Source organism: Nomia melanderi, chromosome 6 (assembly GCF_051020985.1).
Source record: "Nomia melanderi isolate GNS246 chromosome 6, iyNomMela1, whole genome shotgun sequence".
NCBI lineage: Eukaryota > Metazoa > Arthropoda > Insecta > Hymenoptera > Halictidae > Nomia > Nomia melanderi.
In genome coordinates this window covers 9,705,764-9,733,333 of record NC_135004.1, presented here as the reverse complement: position 1 = coordinate 9,733,333, position 27,570 = coordinate 9,705,764, and the positions used below count along the sequence as shown (strand labels likewise).

Below are 27,570 nucleotides of genomic sequence, written 5' to 3'. Positions count from 1 at the left end.
GAACAAATTTTAGACCTGTTACGTCAAACGCATCCGATTTTTGTTATTTCCTGGAATTTTCTTTCACATTTGTCGGCGTGACGAACGTTATCGGCGTGAAACTGCGGCGATATGATACAACAGGCAGTTGTAACGCCGACAAAAGGTCGTACGTTTGCATCGAGCTAGTTTTTGCTTTCCGTTGGACTGGAAAATAAAATACAACATGTTGAGAGAAACGTGGTAGCGGGCAATACATGGCGCAGTTTGATAGTCTTCGAGCAATGAATGTATTATTTACATCTTGTAGACTTACCTTCTGAAGATGATTTAGTTCGTACTGATAACCCTGAACTAAAACAGTATGTCCCTATACTAAATTAATTAATCTTTTATTTCCCTTTACATAATTATTGAAGAAATCAGTACAATAACAAAGGTAAATTTTTCTAGAAACTATTTTACCCTCTTGAGCAAAATAATATATAAATTCCCGACGCATTGCAAAAACGTAATTATGTTTAAACAGTCATTAGCATTTTATCTATCCGATTATCCAGTGATTTCTTAAAGATCAATAGCTAAGAATTTTAAGTTCTTAATTGAAATAACAATTAGAAATGTGGCTCAATAAACCTTCTGGTTCAACATAATCTAACAATATTTTAAGAAAAATATTAAGAAGTTACCGTATAAAAGAATATAAAGAAATTCCTTTTTGATATGACACAGTCACTGAGAATTCCGTTAATAAGCCTCCTCCTTCAATAAAATGAATAGCCTCTCAATTTTTATACACACATGTTTCACCAAAAATCACACGCGAGAGAGGAAAAGGATTCGCAGACTCGCATTCAGCGCACGAAAATCCGTAAGGAACGCTTATCGCAGGTTAGAAGCGCAGATGTGCGTTGAACGGTGTAATTAAAAAATCGGAATGCCGATTACGGGATTCGAATGGGAAACGCTCGGTCTCGTGCCTCGTCGCGTGAACCTGCGTACACACATGTACAGAGTGTACCGACGTATCTGCCGATATCCCGAAGTATGCACAATGAAGCGACGCCTGTTCAATAATAATCACTTAGCTATTAATGAAGAGTGAAACTCACGGCGCATTTTTCCGCGGGTTTTAACAAGTCAGCCGTAGACGACGCGACGGAGCGCCGCTATCGGGTCGCTTTTAATTTACCGAGCGCGTCGCTCCGTGGTCACGATTGATTCGGTGAATTAAGTTTGAATATAATTCTATCCGAACGCGAGCTCCGGCTCCCGAAACTTATTTAAACCGGGCCAAAACTCATGACTGATTCGCGCCGCGGAACTTCCGGAAATTGGTTACCGGGCTACGTAAACGAAGATAAATCATCGGCAGAGAAGTTTCGCCGACGGGGGAAGAGAGCGCGGACCACTGAAAGATAAACTACCATCGCACAATACCTAATTCCTATCACGGCCGGTCACATCTTTGCGCACTTGCGGCCGGCTGTTTTACGAGCGTCCTCGATTAATTAAACTTCTGGACCGCGCGAACCTTTGCCGCGTTTTCCCGCGTTCCTGCCGAGATTCCGGGGTTTTCAACTTTTGACGGCCGGCACGTTTTAGCGCTGAACGCACCGCGACCGGTCGGATGACCGGTTTTAGAATTTCATTTAATATTCTGCTTTGTTCTTTGTTCGTTTAGCTTTATGTCAGTTGATGTATTGTTGGATTAGTTTTCTGATTTTTGTCATTCCTTTTGTTCCTTTTTTCAGTAAGGAAAACGTGTCTCTTGATCTTGTTTTGCTTTAGTTTATTATTGGTTTATTTTAGTTATTTATTACTGATTATTCTTTAATGCGTCAATTGAATGAAATTAAACTAAATCAAATTATAGTCGTTGTTGAAAGTATCGCGTTAAATTGTTATTATTCTTCGTTATTTGTGTCTCTTTAGACGTCGCAGTCAAGGAATCACCGAGTTAATGAATTAAGCGAATGGAAACACGCATACGATGCAGAGCTTCGCTAATAACAATTCCTTCTTTGTGTGATTTCTTGATTGTGATTGATGATTTGTTGAACTTGCTAATTCAGTGTGATATGTTTTAGAATGTGTAAATTATTTTGAATCATTGTATGCTACAATTGAGTGAAATTGATAGCAAATTATTACGTTCATCGCGACTGAGAGTTTTCTTAATTATCATTGGGAGTTAATTATTATTGAGGAGAAACTGATTATTACTTTTTATTAGTTGCAAATGTCAGATGGGAAAACTTAGAATTTACCTATTAGTACAAACAATTCCATTTTTTAAACGTAAAAACTTGTTGGAAAGTTGTTTCTGCGAGATAACGCGGGATCGCGTACAGCAAAAACTGCGGAGGAAATATTTCGGTCCTTGGTTAGGAAACATGAATTCATTCCTTGCGTTCTTCAGGCGTTTCACTAACCGCTTATTTTTGCCCGTGCAAAATTATTTAACAGAAGAAACGTTTATGAAGGCAACTGTTGCGAAATTAACATTGCGACAATTTTCTTTGTCAAAGGAAATGAAGCTTTATGAAAACGTGGTACAAAGGTGTATACAGCGATGAGAAAATGTTATCGAGAAGAAGACAATACTTGAATGATTAAAAGAATCGTAATTATAATAAAATGATACGAAAACCTCATAAGTTTATGTAATTGCATTTTGTGTATTTATTTTAATAGTGATTTATGTTTTAATAAAGCTACAGGATTCATTATATTGCTTAATGAATGATACACAACCTTATATAGATTGAAACCTGGATTTTCTTTTTTATTTCTACCACTTTTCATTATAATGATTAAATTAATTTCTATTAGTTGTTTTATTATTATAAAATATATTTGTTTATATGTTTGTAACATATGTTGACCGTGTCAATAAGTAACTCACTGTGTCTTCAGAAACCTAATATCTGCTTCAAAGAAAATAGAAACCTTATGTTTCTTTCAAACACTTCTCTTCCAGAAGTATGAGACTTTTATACAGTTTTCACTGTTGAAGCTGTTGGGCGTAAGCCATGCACTTTTGGCGGAAGTAATCCCGACATTTTAGAAGCACATACGAAAAGCCTCGACACCGAGGATTCTTTTTTTTAAGGCAATAAGAAACTGTTCACTCTTTCTTGTTTTTGGTGAAAATACAACTTCGCGAATTGCCAAAAATTAAGCTTATATATTTCTTGTCATATTCATACCCTCAATTATTTAAAACAAATTGTTGTTTCATCCCTTTATGCAATTTAAATTTAGCTTTATATAGTGCGTCAATAAAATTACACTATTGCACTAATATATTCTATAAAACTACACTATATTGCATTAATATATTATGTAATAAAATTACGATACAACAAATATATTTAATATTATCATATAAATATATTATAATATATTATATATTATAAATGTATAATATATAATATAATAATATTACATAAACTTACTATTACAGTCCGAAATACGGTCTACATCTCAAAAATAAATAATGTAGATATCCCAGATCATCCAAGTTATCGTCTCATCCCCCACTTATCCTCCCTAACGACATCTTAATATTATCAGCGTGCCGTTAAGTATCAACGAGTCATCGATAATCACTAGCAGCACCATCATCCTCCGATCAAACAAACTTTACCTCTCGAAGAATCGATCTTAAATTTGATCGATCAGCGGGCTTGCCATCGGGGGGCACGAGATTCCGCGGAGATTACCATGTCTCCTTCATTCATTTCCCAGTTGATTAAACATCTTCCCATAAATTTGTCACAAGGAACAAGCGGCCCTGGCACCGTCGACTAGCTCTAATTCAATTAAACGAAGTAACACGCTCCATTGATTTAAGATTCCGCCGGAGTTTCAGCGGGCTGCTGTTGGCCCAGCGTCGCATCCCTTCGTGCAACGTCTAGCTGTCGCAAACCAGTGCTCTCCGCGTCGCTATTCCTGCAATCCGCTCGCGGAAGCGTGCACGCCACGAGCAACTCTGCAAAATCGACCTTAGGACAGTTTATTTTTGTTGGAACGTGGCTGGGGGAGAATTAACCCCTTCAGACCTGTTTTTTGTACGAAATTATCTTCACTTGCGTAACAAACGGAACGGCATTCAATTGACTAACTAAGCTGCAAATTTTTATATGAAGTCCAGTTTTTAAGAACATAATTAGAAAAATTAATTTCCGATTTCCAAATAGTTTCTATTTTATAAAAATCACTGTAATGATTATTCTGCACACTGTTGCATTTTCAAGTTTTCTATAAATGCAGAAAAGTTTACTGTTTAGTAATGACATTGCTTTAAGTAAAATGGTGGTGATATGAAGTAGTAAAGCGTATAAGCGCAATAATTAGTGTTATTGAACAGTTTATTGCAGATTAACCCTTAATGGTTGAAAGACACTACTATATAGAAACGTAAAAAATTGTATTCTGTTTTTTATTCATTACTTTTGCTGTTATTTAAGATGCATTTTCTATCTTGTTATACTAAAAGTCTATCAATGTTTTATATTTATATTTTGGAAAATCATCATCGGAGACATCTATTGATTAATTTTATAATCCTAGTTGCAAATTAAAGTCATGAATCAATAAAACAAGTGAAATAATATGAGACAGGGATATCTTTGTTTCTAATTAAAATAAGCATTACTAGACACTTCTTCAAATACTTGTTGCTTAGAAACTAATAAAACTTCTACTCATTTCAATTAAGCGGAGTCACAATACTCATTTAATGTTATTAGGAAGAAATACGTTTCGCCACACGCAGTGCAGTAAAAATAATTATTTTAATTACACGTGACTGGCCTGAAACAGTGAAATTATGTTCGCGTGATACACAGATGGGAGTCTGGGTAGTAAAGTGTAAAAATACCTTAGCGTTTCGTCGCTGACGTTTCCCCGAAGGTTTCATAAATTCTGACAGATCTTGGAAATCTAGATTGACTTGAAATTACAAGAAAGCTCGGGTATTTGCCCCAACCCGAACGCTGGCTGTTTACTGTGCGCGAGGTCCTCCCTACGTTTTCTGTTCACTGAATTTCAAGATAAAAGTGAGCAGCGTCGAGATTGCCGGTACAACTAAGGACAGACAAGCGGTTTACCGGTAGTTTACCGCCGCATTTTACGTGTCAAATTGTCCTTCCAGTTCACACAAACAGGCCCACAGCAATTCACCGCCATGTTTTACATTCCACATTTTCACATAACACAAAAACCGAATGGAATTTGTATACATCAAAAAATTCTTTTCTGTTCGCACGGACCTTAAAAATCTACATTAATCCTTCTTTTTCGTCGAGTCGCGACGTTCTCCACTATTTCATTTTTGCAATCCGCATATAAAAACCTTGTATTATTGTTAGCATACATAATTCTTTCTCAGAGTAATTACCATTGTCTTCAACACGGCACGATTCAAATTCACATACGTATTTCGACCTACAGTTACCTCTTATTTTAACGAATAAAAAATATCATCCAAGACTTCCATTGTACACAGATAAATACTACAAATGCAAGCTTCTATTATGTATAAAACAGAACTCTCCAATGAACAGAAATTAATTCCTTTCCCTGCAACCAATTAGAAATCCCTTTTAAGTGCGAACATTTTCCTGCCACGCCGATTTATTCCAATTTCGTCCCGAAGACCCTATAAACTCATCGAAAACCGTGACGTGCCTCACGAATACGGGAAGATGCGTAATTATTTCCCAAGAGGTCGGTGAATTTACTGAAAAAAACTCGTGGAATTAATTGTGCCTTTACAATTCCCGCGATAATTCCCGAGCAGGACGCGCGGAGTCCCGCAAAAACCCGGCGAGTCCTATTCGATCTCTGCACCGGTCAGGATCTCCGACTCGTTCCTCAAGTAGAGAGATAGAAAGAGACAGAGACAAGATCTTCTGCTCGCGGTGCACCGTGTGCATGGACATATTGTGAATAATAAATAGAGGAGTCGGTGCGGCGATAAAGCTTCGCTACGCGTTATTACTATATTACACGTGAGGGGCGCAGCGACGTTCGCCTCCCCCCTCTCTCCGTTTCACCCCAGGCCTGTGTCCATCCTCGGCGTTTCTCTCCATCCCACGGGCGTCTCCAGCTCTATACAGGGTGTTGAAAAAAAGGGCTCAAGACTTTGAGAGTATATAGGGCACCGAATCCTCCTAGAAACTGTGTTATAATTTATTTATTTTATTTCATAATGATGTTTGATTATTGCACTGCGGGTAGACTGTAGATTTTTATGCATTTATGGGGAATTTGAGAGTGCAACGTTGCAGAGTGTACATGATAAAGGAATATATAAGATAGTCGAAGTAATGGTATTTACAGTGTTTATTAGGGAAAACCTTTTCCTAATGTTGCACTTATGAGATAGAGAAAAGGTTTCATCGAACATGAGTCGAGAAATGAATATTTTCGAGTAATTTCTTTTATCGAAACGATCGATTTTCTCGCCTCGTGATCTATCGTAGACTATGGAAACAATGGACAGTGGATACCTAATATGTAGTATGTATTATAATTATAGTAATCCTATATTACGATACATGCGTAGAATGGAAAGACAGACGATCCATTGTTTCCATACGACGCGATAGCTCTGGAGGCGAGAAAGTCGATTGCATCGATTGGAAGAAAGACAATTGTTGGTAACTTGGAAAATATGATTTTTTTGTGTAACCTTTGAATACTCGTAAACGATTCCTATCATGTTTGCATTTAAGCTGGCTTACATTTAACTCGGTTTACATTACAATTACGTGATCTAGTCCTACAGGTGCACTTCCAAAACAGTTCGACTAATTAATCTGAAAATGTTAATTAATAAGCCAAAGTACCAAAAAGAAAAATATTGTTGCAAATATTGAAATTATCCATAAGTAAACTAATTTTCAACTATGTACGTAGCAATTCGTTCTATTTACCAAACCAGTTTAACTACATATTCGATTCGATTTACACGCCGTCTAATATGCCATCAAAATATGAGCTACCAGTGAACACGCAGTCTAATGCGATATCGAAGTGTTGAATTAGCAGTTTACAAAACTAAACCAAAAACTTTTTATCAACACACACGATTTAATCTACGTTTCATGTTAACACTTAAGCAACCGCTTAAAGAGAAGTATAACTATAACCATTTTGACTAATCTTAATTAAACTGATTCAACAGATTTGACTAAAAATTGTGTTTCACAAAAGCAAGAAAGGTATTGAATTGGAAGTATCCCCAGTTCAAAGCTTACTAAATAACAAAAGAAAAAATAAATAAAATAATTGGTAACACGTTACTAAGGGAAAATCGGGCGATCTCCTGGTTCGGTTGACTAAGTGTTAACACCAGGTTTACGGGCATTTATTGTTCAGTATATTCTATTGTCCCCAGAAAAATTGATGTTCTTTTATTCAGATTTTGGAGATCACGGGTTCAATAATATAATAGATAATCGGTATACATAACCGTGTAACTGCATCAATCGAAACCGGCGTAAACATTTGCAAAATAATATTTATAAAATTTAATATACCTAAACCTAGTATTAACACTAAACGTACCGACATTTTATGTACACCTATTCTCACCGTAACCACTAAAATAACTGGTTATAAAATAAAGGTAAACAGACTAAACGATCCGTGTTTCTAATTAAAACCAGAAACAAAAGGAAAATGAAAAATCTAATCAACCGGACAATATAAAAACTGACATAAAGGTAAATGGACAAAAGAAACTGCAGAATTTTTAATCAAATTTAAAAACCGATTATTTGACCAGTCGCGGTACGTTTACTGTTAATGAATGCCACGGAAATCACCGGTGACCCCTAACTGAATTGAATTACTATAGTTCACTCAGTTAAACTATGATTACTTGAAAAGATTTCTATACTACCATATGCTACATAATGCGGTGACATTCAACTAGACGAACATACAATGACAATAATACAATTCAATCAAATAATTTAATATTATATTTTTTCCATTTCGTGTATTTTGGTCTATGAAATCGTGCGGCATTGAATGATTATCAATTGATTGATAATTCAGTGTACGTGTTACTAAATCAATTTGAATAATCTCTTCGAGAAATATCTGTTATCCTTTTAATAATTGCAAAAAGAAGAAACCAGGAATGGATCATTTTGACCCGTCTGGTAGGTTTAGTGTTAAATACAATAACCGAGTAAGGATTTTTAAAGAATCCGACTTGAAAAGGTCAAAATACCAAATCCGTTCTCAACACCCTATATACCGGGAGAGTAGAAATGAATACGGAACGGTCCAACACGAGTGCGTGACCGGTGTGCGTGTGTCGATGTGGATCACGCGAGCTCGCGTGCAAGATCTACTCTTTCGCCTCTCCGGCTCGCCCCGTCCGATATATACCATGCTCCACTCGGATCTATCCCCTGCGTCTCGACCACCCCCGTCCCTCCTCCTCTTCGCCCTTGTTCGTTCTAACCGCGGAACCTGGCCAGCGAACTCCCGTGACGCGACGCGCGGGCAAATCCACGGCCAACGGCTTCGAGTCTCTTCCCTTTTCCCCTTTCCCCTCCGCGCCGCTTCTGGCCACGACTCCCACGCTCCTTAGCGTTTACTCCGAATATGGGACGGGTTCTGGTATTTTAATTTCTACGCGCGCTTCAATCCTCCCCTGTTATTTCCATAATTTTGGATGGACTGGACCGGGCTCCGGTGTCGCGCGGACGAATCGCCGCTTTGGATTACCCTGTCCTCGCGGCAAGGATGACTCATCCTTGATGAAGGAGTTGCGTTGGGGTTGCCAATTCAAGTTTGGGGCAAGATAGTGGCGTATGTACCGGGGAAACAATGGTGTTTGGAGATGCATTATGAATTAGGTACTTTCTACTAATACTACTTTCCTCGGTAGTTTTTATGCTATGTTTTAACCCTTTGAGTACCAAGGATATATAGCTACTTCGTGCACTTTCGAAAAGGGCCAAGAGCTGCTCGAAGTTTGAACTCCTTGTTCTGCAATATCGTGTCAGACTCGCGACGAAGATTTTGAACTGAATTTGAAAAGTCGAAGTGTTGTTCATTTGTTTTACGTGTTAATTAAATGTTACTTTTCTATCAATAATCGTTAACTTTTGGAGTAAATTTAGATATAGAGTAAGCAGCAGAATTTGTTCTTTTCTCAATGAATTGGTAACGATAAAGTAGTTGTATCGGTCATAGTTAAGAAATACATCATAGAGCAAGGAGTTAAGGGTTATAATTGGCATTTCTCGAATATTTATCGAAATTTCCCCTGGTATTCGAAGGGTTAATTTTCACGATCTGAATTTAGTAACACCGAGTAAAATGTAGTTTTGTTTTGTGAACTGTCATTATTATTTCTTTGGGTTCGACTATGTGAAAGAAATATGTACTTATAAGATTTATACCAGCTTTTGTTTCGAATATTTTATTTTCCCTTGTACCGACAGACTCTTTTCATCCGCGCAAAACGAATCCACGTGGAACGGATTTCTGCGTGTACCACTTGATGACTGAGTTAAGGAATGCGGGTGTAAGGGTGGAACGTGTTTCGTGTGACGTTTTTGTAGTGAGTTGTAATGAGTAGTTTCTCATGGAAAGTAGATGTTCCGCGCGAAAAGGGAAATTTCGTGTTACTTAAAATGTAGATTCGTTCAAGACATATAATTCTACTAAATACGTAAATAGTGTACGATTTGAACAAATCTACATTTTAGATAACACGAAATTTTTTTTAAAACCAATATAGTTGTACTACATATGTAAACACTGCACAGTTTGAAGTATTTCGTTGTTTTCTGTAGTATATTACATTTTCTTTAACGTAATTCGAACTTCGTATGTATATCTATTCAATAACTACTAATAATCACAACACCGGAGAGTCCCTAATTGATTATTCAACGGGGAAAAAGATGATTCTACGTGGCAAATAAGTTGGTAACATAGGATAAAATTGTTTCATTCGTAACCTCGTTTTCAACGAAATCAAGCTTGAACGTATTCTATCAGTAGCGAGTCGCACGCAGATGTGCTCGACAAATTTCGAAGCCGGATTTCCTCGGAAAGGAGGTCTCAAATTGAAAAAAACTTTGTTGTACATTTTTGACATATTTTTTCATACAAAATAACTTCCTGTCGATTACACCAGTCGTATTCATTCGAGCCGGTCATACGCACGCGTATTCCGTAAATGTTTAATCTTCGTTTTCTCGAAAAGGTCGGCTCAAATAGAGAAAGGTTTTTCTTTTTTTGTTTTTGACCTGTTAGTTTTTCATACACGGTGAACTCATGCATAAGTGCTCCAAATACAAGTCATCCTTTATAAAATATACGATTAAACTTCTGACATATAAAATTCATAAAAACTTGAGTTAAATATTTCAACTAATTCAAAAAGCACAAACAAAATCTTCTAATATAGTCAATTTTTCTTGTCGGGTATTGTATGAAGAATAGATGAGGCAAAAATAGACCGTAAAAACACGAATATCTAGTATTCACATGAATTAATATTAATGTTAAATAAAATTTCGAACAGACATATCTCTTTATCGAAAAACATTTCAAATGTACATTTATTGAAATTAAAATATGCTTAGAGATTCCATGGAACGAAACACTTGCTTATTGTATTTTAAACGTTGCTTACAAAGAAATTCCCTAGACATAATCCTGCATCTATCGAAATTTAACTCTATACAGATGAGAATTCTGTAAAGTATTCGAAGCCTTCATCAGATACAACTAAAATATTCATTGAATGTTTAAATAACAGAAAAGAAGGAAACTATGCATATACCGAACCATTAGTGTTTAAGTAATGAAATCATTTGTTTGCAGCTTAGTATTCCAAATATGAAAATATAATCTCATCAGAAACACATCTATTCTCAAAGGATTAAAGAATGAAAATAAAATTTCATTTAAGTCTCATCGTCAACAGTTTCATTACTAGAAAATATCAGATTATCCCGTAATTAATATCATTCTTCATCTTACCTCTTAACACATTTTTTAATTTCGAAAATGGCATTAAAGAATTTAAAAAATAACAGAAGCTCTTGCACAACGATGATCAATACATCAACAGTTAAACAAAATTTAAGTATTAATTTCGTATACTAAAAGTTGGCATCAAGAACACGATATTACGGTACGGTCTAATATATTTTCGCGGTGGATGATAATTGCGCGGCAGGAAGGGACATTAAAGGTGAAGAAAAGCAACAGCGAGGCGGCGAGGGAAAACGAACTCATTTTAATTCGGTGGCGGTCGGCATTATTCTCAAATATTTTCTTTCAATATCATGGGGGCGTCCTTTGAACGATAAAAGAGAAAGAGGTTTTCCCGTGGACACACAGAACCGCCGGGCTCGCTCGCCGAGAGCGTTTACACGGCTTGAAAGCTTGGTTTTCATAATCACGTGAAACCACATGAATAGTTGCCAACAATTTGCCACAGAGTCGGATAATACGGGGTCATTAGAGAGGAAACATTACACGCGTGTCTGGTTAACGTACACATTCTCCGACAGCCGCAATACCTGCGCGGGATGTCTCAGAGAATCAGAACAAGCTACGTGACCACGGAACACTTCGAAATACGAGAAATTTGTCGGGTAAAATCGAATCGTGGAAAGATGATAAGATTAATTATTTCACGGAATACCATCGCTACGTTATTTCATACGCTTTTCAGTCGTGCCAAGGAAATACTTAACATTTTAGCAACCATTGACGTAGTTTTATGTTATTTAATATATACAGAGAGTGACGTGCCGTTTGCGATCATTGCATTTACGATTAGTTGCTTGAAACATGATGTGATGAGATCAATTAAAAATTGATATTTCAGTGTGTTCGTCATCATTATTAAATTTCATATTTAAATTTATTATTATATAGCATGTAGAATGATATCGTACTGTACTTTTGCTTAATTTAATGCTCTTTCAACATGTTTAATGAATACCAATAGCTTTTTCTATTTTAATATCTCTATAATCGTATATTTTATGTTACTACAATTTGTACTTTTAACCTTAGCTTATTGTTTAATTCCGAATAAAATATAGTGTTACAGATATAACATAATATAGCAGTATATTTTATTTATAATATAGGCATATATTTTCAATTGAATTTCAAATGAAAGCAAAGTTTCTATATCTCACGTTACTATTTCAATTTTCGGAACGTAAGACAACATAGAATAATGCAAAAGCAAAATATTCAAAGTTATATAAAATACACGTCCAAAGTTTCATTTCGATTCATTATGCATAAATAAAGTACGTTGAAGTTTATTTAGAATATTTCACTTTCATATTTAATTACAACAATGTTAAGTAAGAATTGTTCAGGGCAAGTACCTAATTGAATAAGCCAACAAGCTAAATCACGTTTCTAACAATATTTCCTCACGACAGTGATTACAGAAGGCAGTATAATTTAGCCCAACGATTTCGAGGCAACCCCCCGGCTCGCCGAGTGAATAAATTCATGCCGCCCGGGGCGCGTGCCGTTCAGCTACAAGTGGCACGAATCATTCGCGCAGTGTTTGCTCCCTGTCCCCCTTTTTTCCACGTGGCGCAGGACGTTTAACGATATTGGGGTCGTTTCCACTCGAGTAAAAACAGTGTTCATAATTGAGGGGACATCACGGTTCCCGGTAATCCCCCTTGGACTATCGTATTAATGGCGGATCGCCGCGGTGGGTTTACGCGTCGCGTAAACGCGAGATCGTGTTGCGTTAGTTGGCTACATAATAGATTAAATTGAACGGCCGCGAAGGGGATCGAGGGGTTACGAAGGCACGCCGGCTGATTCGAGTTACGTCCTCTAAATCCGGTAGTAAGATCGCCGGCCCGTTCTCGCGATAACCGTGGTTAACGTAATAACGCGCGGACGCCAATTTCACGATCGGCCGCTAATCCGCCGCGTCTCGACTACCAGCGGAATTCACCTTGGCTGCGACTACTCACGGAAATCTTCCTTCTATTCGGTGGCAAATTCTTCTTCAATAACGTGTCTCCGTTGTAATGGATGACGCATAATATATCCGCCTTCCAAGTCACCGGGCAATAATTATCCGCGCGTACACCTGCAAAAGAAGAAACGATCTTCCGCGTTAAAAATAGCGCAGTGAAAACCCTGGCGAGATTATTACTGGCGGCTCGTATGTCACTTTGATTGAACCGTGATTTCTGGTAAAGGATTAAATCTTTCATTTCACCGATAACTGCGGTTAAATTTAAATGATTTGATCTTCGGAGCAGTGATCTGATTCCGATGGTATTCATTAATATTAATCTACTTTCTCTTAATTTGTTCAATACTTACATTGTTTTGTTTCTTAGAATGTGAACTTTTTTCATTAAATAGATAAAAATATTCCAGACTGAACGATTGTTAATGAATAATTCACTTCGAGCTACGTATTATCCGATGAAAATATTCAAATAACAATTTATCCCGTTAGTTAACAAATTTAGGCAAATATCCGTTCAGAAGGATTTAAATAACTCCTCCACTTCAAAACTAAACCGTGTGTACGCGAAGAACTCCTATTCACACTTTCAATAGTTCGAACACTGAATATCGGGTATCAACAAGTCTGGGTTCATAAGAATTCCATTCCATCTATGCTACTGCAACCTGTTTCACTGGGAGAGTTACAAACCATTTTCTCGGAAGCTATTAGACTCAGCGACAAGATTCTCCTTCGGTATTTCAGAATTTATGGAGTCCCTTTTTGTGACAAAGGGGATGCTCCTCAGCCTCCCGCGGGGTCGCCAGACAAGGTGGGGGAAGGTGCCATTTGTCAGGAGAAGGGCCTCGAACGTACCCTAAAACGCCACGGGTGAATTCTATCGTTATCTCGAAGTGTTCCCGAGAAAACAGCGTGTACTTAGGTACCGCTTCCCGGGGTCGGTGGTTCTATGGTATTTTCACATGCATCAGGCCGGGTTATTAGGCTGTCACCTTATCGCGGAATAATGTGCGTTCGGCGGAACCTCGTGAAGCAATTGGGCGTGTCGATTCCTCGAAATTATTGCTCTCTCATTCGCGTACGTTTCGCGGAATCGCTGCGCTGTCCGGACGACGCACACGGCGAGAGCATAAGGATGCTGATCGACCGAACATTTTCCACTTAAATTAAACCGTCGTTCTCGTGATCGAGACCACTTCTATGTACACGGTGCACATAGCTTTTCTAAACGAACGGTAAAACTGGCACACTTCTTCCATTAAAAATCTAATATATAACAATATCACCTGTGTAATCATAGATGTGTACTGTTGTTAGTTATAATTATACTAATACTGATTATGATCGTATAAATTATAATTATTTGAATTAATTGTAATGCATTATTAATGGTTGCAAATTGAATTTTACTGACAACGGCTACAATAATAATACTTTATTGTTTTCTCATTGAGTATTATGTACGTTGAACTATACGTTATTCTTTTTATTTATCATTCATTTCGTATTTATAGTATTCATTCAAATATTTATCTGCTTAAGTTATTCCTTCACTTTTCGTACCCATTTTTGTTTATTCACTTTTCCCCAAACCGATCACCATTTCTCTCGTTTTTCTAACTGTATTAATCTTTCGCTCTACAATATCGATTGAACCACGCAATGGAATTTTTTAATTGAATTTAACGAATACAAATATTTTTCAAGTCTCGTCAATCGAAGGAAAATATTACTTTGTATATACGATAATGAACTTTTACCTTGAACGTACACCTGCGACTTATACCTGCAGAATTTCTTTTCACCTTGGAAACTTATCGATATTGAAGTAACCCTTCTAAGCCTTTCTACGAAATGACTTGTAAGGCAAGGGGTTCATTTTTCCCTTTATCGTGAATACATGATTTCTGCTATTTTCCCCTGCTTTTTTCTCTAAATAAGAAATAATGTCTAACGTTCGATACTGCGTAAAAACAGATATAATAGAAGTAACTCGTTTTAATTGCACGCGCAATTATTTGCAATTGTAGAAAATTTTAAAGAGCAATTGTAGGCGCTGAAGTAAGGTGAAAATCGAGGATAATAAAATTCCGCGCGTTTATAGTTTAATTTTTAAATGATTATATTAACGATTTGAACCTGTTAATAACGGTGTATAAATCTCCGTTACAATTTTGATTTTCGTTTTATTTTGGCCTGGAAAATCGGCCCTTAAACTGTTCACTTTACTTAACCGAGCAGCATATATAATATAAGCTTATAAACTATAGTAAAACTAATTATAACTAATTATGGTGCAAATGCACGGTACTTAACGTGCATTAACAGCGTTGTTATTAAATCTAGCTTCGTATTTAATTTTATTCATCCAAACTGTTTCTATTAAATTGAAGTCTTTGTAAACAGTTATCTACGATCTTTGTCAGTTATTTGTCAGTCATATAAAAAGTTTGGCAACTGTGTCAATGTAACGATATTTTTTTCATTTTTATATTTATATTTTTTACTTTCTTTTTACATTCTTTACCTTTCTTACGTTTATTTACGTTTGCACGTTCTTTGCATATCCTTATATCTCTGTAAATTTTTCACTTTCTTCGCATTCCTTTACATTTCCTTACAGTTCCTTGCATTTCTATCCATTTTTCACTTTCATTACATTTCTGTGCATTCTGTTATTTTTATGCGTTAGCACCGTTTGACTGAAACATACGCCGGACACCCTGCGCGCCTGTTGATGGGCACTATCGGTATTTTGTCGAATACACGCGTAAATCCCTTGGGTTTTATAGCGCGCGATGTGCGTAAGGTGGCGTGCGGCTTGAAACTTTTTAACGAACTGACGTTAGTTCGGCCTACGGCTTACTCGGATTACCGGCAGATATTTTCCTGATAGAGTTCAGTTTATAGCCTTAATATAAAGCGATTATATCCACGTGTCGCGGTGCCTCGAGACTCTCGCGTAATCCCACTGCGCTACATTAAAGGGTATCCCCTTCTTGGACCGTTACAAAATAATGCGACGCTTGGGAATTTTTTTAGACGGAAGTAATAAACCTGTACAATTCAAACTTCGCACTTTCGTTTGATAATCTTCGAAGAGCATACGAGCATTTTCGTATCCATAAATAATGACTCTGTGCGTAGTTATGGCGGCTTTATCAAGGCGCCTTGAACAAAAACTTGTTAGTATTCATGATATGATATAAAATCAACCGTTAATTCTTTAAAATTGAGGTTTTATAATCGCTTAATCTGTACCAGTGTGACTATCGTTTGACGTGAAATTAATCACTAATGAAAAATAAAGAAAACACCACGTATAAAAGAGGTAGTTACAATTTTTGCAAGAAAACTCGATTGTATTTTAACACAGAAAAATTGATGTTCGAAAACATGATAATTTTAGTTTGGATGGTGAATGAGTATCTAATCTGATTAAAGTGTTTCCCGAGTTTCAACTGAGAACCAGCAAAGAATGTTGTTTATTCATGAACATAAAAATGTAAAAATTTATTGAGTAATGAGTTATATATTTATTAGTCATTAAATTCACAGTGATAATATCGTATGGTCAGCATTACTAATATTATTTCGAAATGTCTGTATGGTAGAATTAATTACATTTGTACAGCTTGAGATGTATTGTATTTATACGTGCATAACTCGATACGAAGGTTTCAGAGTTCCATTATATTAATTAAATTGAAATTAAATGTAAGTAATTAGAACAAGCTCCATGAGAATTAAATGATGCCGTTATTTGTTTCCCTTTGTTGTATCTTCTGTACAATAAATTTTCAAACGTGTATTTACATTGTATGGTTCATCCGATTAAATTTCTCTTTCTCCGGGAAAATGGTGCAGGTTAAATGTTTCCTTGTATCTTTTAAAAATGCAAATACTGGAGCAGGGTAGCTTCGAACATTTACATGTGAAAGTATTATGAGAATATATTCAGGAACATAATACTGCTGCAAATATTTTGGTTTCGTTAACTATATGCATTTGTGACAGTGTTTAATATGTTATTACACGATTAAAACAATTACATTTCATATATTTATTTGTGTAAAGGTACTTTAATTTCATCTTTGGCAGATTTGAATCTTGTAAACGTATACAATTAAATTTTACATCGAAACATTTTCGAAATATGCAAAATACTTTCCAGATAATAATATTAGAAAGTAAAATATCTCCTTCGTTGCCAATTTAATAAAAAACCGTGCACGAGGGAAATATTTAAAAGGAATAAATATTCGGATAAAAATAATATCTTTATTAAGACTATGCTTTCTGAAATTTCGAGATTTCCTATTATCCAATTTACCATTTAAAAATACAAAATTCATCACAAAAGTACAAAATCTTATCATTTATATTTACCATTACATTCATTAAAATATATTTCGTTAGTCTCAACTCTAAAGTCTCTCTTCAGCCAATATGAACGCTAGCAGCTGAAAAACTAGTACATATCAAATCCTGTTACGAGAACTAAATATTTCCACCGAAACTTCATCGAAGTCAATGATCATCACTTCGATACAATAAAGGTAGCATCAAATGAAACAAGACATCTGTTTCAATCAGAATTTCAATCAACTAATTGCTCAAACAAATTTTTCATTCTATCCTTCACTTTCCGATTCAAAAACAAACCGTACGATATTTAGCAAATACATCCTAATCCATTTCCACGCATTCCTACTCTCAAACAAAAACTCGCTACTTTCCCCGGAGCAATTATTTGTCTTCCTTATTCGTTCCCCTTATTCCGAGCAAAAACCGTTGAACCCTGGCATAAACTAATAAATCGTTTTCCGTGTGCGAACATACCTACCTACCCAGCTACGTATCTCGCACTCGAATCGCGTTGCCGCGAATTATCTGGCGCATCTCTCGTCTGAAACGGATCGCGTAGCTTTCTCGTCGAGCGAGGCAGTTTCCGCAGCAATGGAAACTGAATTTCCTTTTCCTCGGGGTACTCGATGCAGGTTACGGTAAAGCGGGCTATCGTGTTTCGCTGGGTACGATATTATTCATAATTAAAAGTTCTTCCGCCGGAACTAAGACGCGCGACGGAAATTTCGAGGAAGACGCTGTAAGAGAGAGAGCAAGAGAAAATGTATGTATGTGTGTGTGTGTGTGAGAGAGAGAGAGAGATTTGCGAAATATATCACCGGATAGTGATATCCGGATTTGATAAATGGACGCACGATCGACACTCGGCGAACAGCCGCGGGTTATTATATTTGGATCGTAGATCTTGCGGATCTCACGACAAGAACCTCATTTCCGTCCGCGCGGAATTATAATGTCGTCGCGTATTATGCGACGCGTGATATATTATCGCGGGCATTTGTCGTTTTGGCCGAAGTATTATATTCATAATTGAAGCAGGCGTTTCGTTGCCGTCTACCGTGTTGACTCGCCGGGACGCTGACTGATGCAGGCTGCCCGGGACCCCATGCAAAGCGAAGATTCCGGGAGATTACGGTGCCATTTAGCGACTAGTTCCCGTCGCGATATTTCAACGTTTCCCGGGGATAGGAAATTCGCAAGTGACGGTTTTGGCGAATGCTTAATGACTAGGCTGTGGTGCTTTGCGCCAGGATTAATTCGATACAATATAATTGAGGAAAGAAAATTGCGATGACGAATGGTCTCGCGTCAGGAATATTATAGGAATCACTGTACCTTGGGTGTCTTGGGTATTTCGTGTATTGTTTCTGATCGTTCGCATTCTGTGCAATTTTGAACCGTCGCATTTCCAGAAACTGAATATTACTGATCTCACTTGGTTTTTGTAAATGTGAAAGTTCAAAATTCAGTCAAATCGATAGTGTAATAGCGTTCGGTTATAAGTTATTCGAGTATGGGTATGGGTGAATTTGATGTTTGAAGTGTTAATGTGACGATGATTAGTGAGAAAGAAAATTGACGAGACACTATGGTTTCTTTCTTAAACAAAACGATTGAAACAAACTTTTTATTTGAAGAAAATTATGAAAATTCTATAAATTTGGAAAATCAATGTTATTATATACAATGTATATTAAATATGTGAAAATTTAGTGATAAAGATTAAAATTATTATTAAGATTGATGGATTGATTTATTTCAAAAATAATTGGTAGGTATATAGTAATGTAATATGAAACCAGATTTCATTAGAAAAATAGAATAAAGTTCCTTCGTATGAATGTTTATCCTGGAGTTTAAATGCGAGCTTAAAAGTTTGCACAATATTCACATATATTTATTTCATATTTTGGAGCCAATCAAAAAAAGGAGAAGCCCAATAAATATCAATGAATATCGTACAGCTTGAACTTGACTTTGAACAGCTTTCATTGCGAGATGAACATTATGTTTTCGAAATTGACCTTTGGAGCAAGCTTCAAATACGTGTGTATTATGTAATATCAGACGACTTGGCGGATATAAAGGTACCTTATACGTTCCTCAAAGAGCTTCCTAGGGGTCCCTCTCTTCGCAAGTTCCTGCTAAGCCATCGATGCCTTTATATAGATCAGTCCGGCGTCGGGGCTGATTCTTTGAGCAAAGCCCCTTTCTCTAGTACATCTTTGCCACGTGCGTAACACGGGAAACCTGGCTTATACTACATAACATAGTTTATGAAATTTCATAAGACACCTGCAGTTATGAGATCACGCGAGACACTTGATTATTTGATCCCTTTGGGATTAAACGATTTTGTTATCGATGGATTTTCCTACTTCTTAATATTTCTTGAATTTCTATAAGAAGGAAAAGTAATTGATCCTTACCCATTATAAGAATTCAATATTTTTTTCTAGACTGACTTTTTAGCAATTATTTATGTTAAAAAATATACAATAGATTGTAATATTTTTACTCAATGTTTCGTGCTGAACACCATAATAAATTAATCGGTAAACAGCTAAACAGGTAGAATAAATTTTAAGGTTTATATTAAATTGTATTAAATTAAGGTTGAATAGTTACGATTTCTTTATTGTTCCTTTATAGTATCAACGCTAGGATTACCATATATATTAAATAATTTATATGTCGTTCCTTGAATATTATAAGTTTTTTAAATATTTCTCTGGGCGACATTCGTTATGTTATTTGCATAGAAATATCGATCTTTTTTAATAATCTCAAATATAGTTAAATACCAACCTTCTTCCTTGAAAAGTAACTAGACAGGAAAACTAAATTTTCAAGTTTATTTATTTAGTTTAATTGTGTTTCCAGTTGCGCAAACATAACCCAACGTGTAATGGGCTTGAAGCGGAGGAATTAAAATGAGCAGAATGAATGTAGCTCTTAAGCTCCTGAGCTTACGTTGGATGGCACCAAGGTAGATAATGTCGGATGACTGCGAGACTGGGCTCAGAGAGTTGGGCTTCTTCTTCACACTGCACACGATTAATTCACATGTAAAAAGAGCCTTATCTTCTGGCCATTCTGACGAATTTTGACACACAAGCAGAATATGCTGAAATTCTATAAAGGATCCTCAGTGATGAAAACTAGCATTGGAATTACCTAAAGAAGGATTTATTTCATCTAATGCCACCCTTAATATTCGGTCCACTTGCTTTCTGATAAAGTTATCTGTTCTAATTCCATTTAATCTGAATTTTCGTTACGTAGTCCAATTGAAAATGTTCCACTGCCATTTTTTTTTTCGTTTACGTTGTAATATAACATTCTACAGTGAAATCATACAAAAACGTCGTTAATCAAGTTAACTGTAGGTGAAAATGGATTTCCAATTTTGTATACGAAGTTCAAAATGTCGAGTAATTTGAACGCCCGAATTCCTTCAAGGCAATCGAAGTAAGGTAGTACCGCAGGTCTAAAGTTGGAGTACCTACTTTGAATTTCTGAAATCGACTGAAAATACTTTTCCCTCACGACTAATTTTACTCGAAAAATTAATCCTTTACACCGTTTCCTTTACATTTTCTTTCACCTTTCTGTTAAATATAGATATTCGGTTTAAAAGATTAAAAAATTTCAATTATTTCATTATTTTATTATTGTTCGTTCTGTATGGAAAATTCTAATGAAAATATTCAATAAAGACCACAAAGAGGAGAGTCAGATTGATAGTGAAAATAATCCAACGTTTTGATCGATTTTGAATTTAAAAATTCTGTCGGTAAAATGGGTACAACGGATGCAGGCACTTTCACAATATAAAATTAAAAAATTAATTCAACTTCCTTGCGTAACACAGAATTCAAAGTGTTCTTACTCGTATCAACTTGTACAATCACTAAAACGATTGATAAGACTTACCTTTCGCTCGCAGGTAGAAGGGAAGTCACGTTATATGCCGGAGAGAATGTAAATGTTTGCGCTATTGCTACTTTGACGGTGAGAAAATTATTTTTAAAAGATTACTGTCACGCCATATACACAGGTTTCCAAGAATACATAATAACTTCGAACGGTAGTTAATGAATCTGAATGTGAAATATCGTGTGAATTAATTATTATCCGCTTATACACCCGAAATATACTTGCGTGAGGTTCCACCGTGATTTTCTCGATAATCTTTCATGTTTTTATTTTGGATTATGACAATTCATTGTTCAGAAATTTGAAATTTTAAGCGTTTAATAGGATTTATGTGATTAATATTCAATATTAGAGAGGCACGAGAAATCATATTTACTTATGGATTTTTAAATTATTTGTCGAAAATTTAAATCTCATTTCGTATTATGTACACGTGAGAACAATAACAGAGTAAAATCAGTGTATACCTGAAAAATCTATCACATGTGTATATTATATTTCATTATTTCGTTTCATTTTCCTTTATATTAATTTAATAATCATTTTAATATCATCTGTTGTAACATGTCTTTATTAATTCCGTTACATTTGTTATGGATTTAATATTTCAATACACGTAACATTATTATCATTAACACATTTACCTTTAAAATAATAAAATATAGCTTTGACTTAATTACTCAATTACTCAATCCTCAAAGAAAAAAGTAATGTATGTAATAATATTATCTATATAACATAAAGAATATGATACGAGAAACATAAATATATTATTCAACATTTTATTACACTATTTTCGACATTAAATATTTTTCAAGAAAGAAATTCGTTAACCATAGATGCATTGAAAAATAAAAAAAACACCTGAACGAATAGAGCACAGTCCGAAGAACGTGGTAAGTTTGAACAGAACATGCACCTGCCACTTACAGGTGCTTCCTCAGATTCATCAAAAACTCCTCCTTTTCCGTTCTCATCCTGCCGGCAGATATGAGGCTATCCTCGATTGCCTAACCCGTACGTCGTGCATCCAACGTATTCACGTGTTATACAGCTGCGCGCAATGTCCTGCGACACGTGCATTATCCGTGGTGAAAGAAGTGTGACATTAGCGGGCCGATTACCACCGCTATTTACGGGACGCGAAATTGATATCGTGAGTCACGGTATCAGCCGCCATTAAAAAAAAAACTATGTAATAACGCGCATTCGCGTCGTCAGGACGCGAGAGGATATAATGATCTATTCAGAATGATAGAATATCGTCGGACCCGTACGTTCTTGTGACGGACATTTTCCGCGGTCGTTAGATGGGAACGTTCCTTTGTAATTGCATTCGGGCATTTTGTAATTAGTAAAGAAATTATTAATTGTAATTTAAGTAACTTTTACGGGTTTAGTCGGGAAATAAATTGTAAGATAAGGAATTGAAGGTCTAATTAAAAAAAAATATATTAAGCTTATTGGTTTCAAAGTTTTTAGATTGACTGATGGTTGTTAACAAATTATTTGAAGTCCTACTTATATTTTTTTATGCTATATATTTCCTAGTTGAAGAAAATTTTTACAAACGTATTAACTTTTTAGAAGCAATTATTGTGTGCTGTGTCACTCGTTTCTGTTTATTTTGACACGTCCAATTCTTTCGATGTCACATTCGACAGTAGAATTTAAAGCAATCGGTACAATTATAATTCCATTGTTTTCTATATTTTAAGAATAGCGGGATGTTCTTCATTTAATATTACTAATGGTTAATGGACTTCAATTTAAATAGTTTCAACACTACAATATAAATGTTTGTGTAATTTGGGTCTTCTGGCCTAAACATTGCTTCAATAATTATTAACGAATCGTTATAGAATGATTTGAGTATTTCAATCACAAAATTGATCTCCATTTTTTCATACCACTTTTGAAAAGGTCATATTCATCATCTATTTCCATTTTCCTCATTTTATGCATTCCGAAATAGCTTCATTTTACAATTGACTCAATTACTTTATCCGCGTATTATCCGATTACCGTTGTTAAGTAGAACAGCGAGGAATATTTCCATCGTTCTCAAGATCCATTTGCAGACGCAATCAAATTTATTCTCAATCTTACCTTCTCAAAAGTTTGTTTCTTTTCCTGTTTTCCTTATTTCTGATGTACAAAACAAGATTAATTGGATTTGATTTTCATTCAAAAGGTCAAGAGGTTAACAATTATTTATTCTTACTAACATTTCTCTAAAAGTTAAATTCCTTTAATAACCCTTTGTTGTGTAATGACCAGTGAAACTTTGATATCTAAAATCATAAGTTACAAGGAAGTAATGTAACTCTTTAGAAAAGAATGTCACCATATTAATAATATCGAAAGTTACTTTTTTTAAACGACAAATGCGGTCGAAGAATTTATTTATTCAAACGATAAAGAATCAGTACCTACATAGTCTTTTTATTTTCTAGTGTATAAGAGTTCAGTATTTAATTTAGCTCCCTACAAAAAATAATTATAATGCTTCCAAAATTCATTGTCTATAATGGGTTAATTATTTGAATAATAAAAGATCAGTCTACAGTTTGCTTCCTTTCTAGTAGGTATTTAACCCTTTGCACTCCGCTGTCCCCTCTCAGGGAACATCGTAATTCCAGCATACCACTCGGATGTCCCCTCTCAAGAGACATTAAAGTTTATTAGTGATTACGGGGAATTAAGTTATTTCAATGCAACTTTTTGAGACATGCATGTTTCCTTGAAGTTTTCTCTTGAAATGGCACAAGAAATCAAACCAAAATATAGTAAAATTACTGAGATACATAAAAAAAATGTCAGCGGGTTTTGTGTCAGAAGAGAACATGAGAAGCGTGTTCACGACGGTCCGAGCACTTCTCGGCGCCACTTGAAAAGGGCGATAAGGAGAGTTTGTAGAATATTTATATTTATAAATATAAATGAACAAATTTAAAACTGGAGGAAAAGATTTTCAAAGCTGAGCTCAGTCTGGTTTGAAGCGTCGAGCGGTATAGATAGATCTAACGAGTGAGAAAATCGGAAAAGTGATTCTTCTCTTTGTAAATAAGTTCTTTTGGTAAAAGTTCTTTTGGTAAATATCATTTTGTGAGTTAGTAATAACAATTAGAAGTTTATACCCATGTATTTATTCATTTTTTTTTATTAGAACAATGGCAAAGCGTTCAAACACGAATGAGTCTCATGACACAAGTAGTAGTGAAGATGAGCTCCAGATAGACGTTTATACAGATATGTTAGAAAGACTAAATGTAGAAGAAAACGATAGCAGTGATAGTGATATCGTCCAACCAACAAGGCGACCAAGAGATCGCATAGATAGCGATAGCGATGAAAGTGATACGGAAGAACGGTTTATCACACTGTACAAAATTATAAAAAATAAAATATTGATTTTTTTACAAATATACATTCCTAGGTGTCAACCAATTCATATAAGTCCAATATCATTATAATACGTTACTTGGTTCCAAAACTACACTAAATAACATACGGGTCCGTAAATGCACGTTTCTGCCGCAAAGGCGCGCTGAGTAGCTGGTAGTCAACGTCCAGAATGGTTCGCAGTGCAAAGGGTTAAGTGATCGATATATACGTTAGCTCCTTTAGAACAAGGTTCCTGGCACTTTAAAAAATCCTCATCAACAAAGCTTTAATTATCTAAATATCTAAAAATCATTTTATACTTTTCATCTCCCCAACAATTTAAGAAATCGACATATAATTCAGCTTCTTACAGGAAAGGTCCCCGATACTCTAAGAAATCGACGTCCGCAAAGGGTCAGCGGCGGAGCCCTAACTGCAACCGCGCGCAGCGGAGCGCAGTAATCGGACGCATTTGTCATTGGAGAAAAACGGTCGCGCTTCGTTGTCGGCTGCACCCGTCCCCGATTCGTCACCGCTCCTTCTTCGCCGCTAATGCTTGCCGCTCGCTCGTTTCCCCGCGTCTCCTTCTTATATCCGTTCGAAGGTTACGCGCGTCTCCCTCCTTTCACCCTATGATTACTTCATTCCGGTGGTAGGAGAAGCGTATAGAAGGCCGGTTCCCCGTCATTGATGATCCCAGAGAGGCGAGGCACGGCGGGGGTGAATCGTCGTGCTCGGTCATCGCGGCGAGCGTCGTCCCAGCTTAGCCGGCGAACCGTGGCCGGACGAGATCGTTCGGATTAACGTAACCGGTTGCGATTGCGATTGCGAAACACGCCACCGGTTGAAATCAGTTTGCCGCTTGCGAGCATATTTCTCTCTCTCTCTTTCTTTCTTTCCCTGTGTTACGACTTCTTCCCGTGGCCGTGTCGCGCGTCGATAGAATCGGTTCACACTTTGACAGGCACATTTAACGCCCAACACTTTCGCGTTTCAACGTCTCGTGTAAGTCTTATGGTTTGCTGTCGGCATTTCGATGGCATCAATGGTTGCGTACAGCCGAAGCTGTTGAGTGTATCGTGCTATGTTACTTGGAGGTTATGGGTTAAAAGAGCAGGAAGTTGTAGGGCCGATTAATTCGTTGATCCCTTTATGTAGGGACGACTATCCTCCTGATTATGGACGGTTTGTTTTTAATGTTAGTTATTCTTTACATATTTTTAGTACTTTAACTCTGCGAACGAATGCCGAGATGAAATTTTCGGATTTGGAAGACAAAGTCGCAAATAAATCATTTCATTAGTTGAATAGTAAGAAAGCGCGTAATTTTCTTTTGTGTATTGTTTAAGCAATTGATATACAATTTAGCTTCATTTGTTGAAGATTTTTGTAGTATACTTTATAGAATCTTCGTCCGCGAAAGTTAATATTTTAGTACTGATAATCAAGAACACAGGAATTGTATTGTTCATTGCGTGTATATTTTCGTAGATGAAACTTTGATGATGAGAAGATAGTCTTTCACTTTGATCCATGTGCGATTAAAAATATTCTATTCACCGATATCTTTGATTCAGTTCTTGTTTTCTTATTTATATGCCGAAGAACCATTTATCTTGACGATATCAATCAATGCGAGTTCTCATAAAGGAAAACTCAGCTGGTTAACCGGTTAAACGAACAGTCGTTAATAAGTGACTCGAAGTGACAATGTGGGTGTACGTTTCTTGAGGCGATCGTCACTGGCGACGACTCAACAAAGAATGAATGCTTTCCTGCGTTGTAGTCACAGAACAGTCCTCAGACCTACGACGCAAGAATGATTTAATTTATGATACCTTGAAATATCTACGTCACTTTCCCTTCCTGGATCTCGTCGTGGAAGTCAAACTTTCCCTTGAACGTACAGTTGGTATTTTACGTTTGCCGTGAAAAAAGGTATCGAAGTATCAGCGAATAGTCATGAACACAAATAAGTCACGCCAACTCGATGCTGAAAACTATTGACTAGTAAAATCACGCGTGGTTGTCAAAGAGTTAAACTTTATTCACGCTGCTAATAATAAACCGTTCGCAATTCGATTGCGCTCTGTTCTCGATCCGATCGACTTCTATACACTATCAGTTCGTCAATAGTTCAAGTTTTCGCAATACTTAAAATCTAAACCGTGAAGCATGAAGAAATAAAGTATAAAATATAAAATATTACATCTATATTTACATTTTATACTTTAGAATATCGAATATTTTATTGTATTTTATTATTATTAGATTATTATTACTATTTTATTAATTCATAGAATACATAGAATATCAAACAAAATTTCCAAAATAAAACAAAGTAAAATCAATTTTCACTGTTACACCTTCAACGAACAGCCGCACGACAAATCGGCATTTCACCGAAGTGAGAGCGGAATTTTCTTCGCGCCAGCAATGTGGGCTGACGCAAATTCGATCCCGTTTTAACCAAATATTCTTTCCAACGAAACTGGAACGAGATCGGTCCTGGACCGGAATGTTTCCCAGAATATGAATACGGCCCTCGTAAACAGTCGAAGAATATTTGATCAGACCAGGAACACACTGTAATCGAACCGTGATGGAACAATAAACGGTCCGATGGTGTGGACGAAGCTTAAAGGTCTCGGAGATCGGCGCACCGGATCGAACGGCGAGGATCCTCTTCTTTTCCATCGGTCGGACACGTAGGATGTGCCGGAGCTCGCGTGGAGACGGTGGCAGGTTCTTTTTTCAGAACTCACCGGTTGAAGGGCTTCCGGCGAGAAGGAAGTGGCTTCGGGTTTTCGTTCACTTCTGTTTTTGCAACTCTTCTAGCGCCGAGCTCTTTTTTCTCCCGGTTAATTCGAACG

At 36.3% G+C, this 27,570-nt stretch overlaps 2 protein-coding genes across 6 annotated transcripts in view; one reads left to right on the top strand and one right to left on the bottom strand.

Moving 5' to 3' along the window:
* LOC116433372 (semaphorin-1A) overlaps positions 1-27,570 on the top strand; it is a 635,674-nt gene that overhangs the window by 188,757 nt on the left and 419,347 nt on the right. The window lies entirely within an intron of this gene.
* Positions 44-22,287, bottom strand: LOC143174601 (uncharacterized). The gene is made up of 5 exons (XM_076368334.1): positions 22,241-22,287; positions 20,345-20,418; positions 669-741; positions 296-333; positions 44-186 (listed from the first exon to the last, which is right to left on the bottom strand). Exons 1-5 carry the CDS (start codon positions 22,285-22,287, stop codon positions 44-46), a joined length of 375 nt encoding a protein of 124 aa, XP_076224449.1.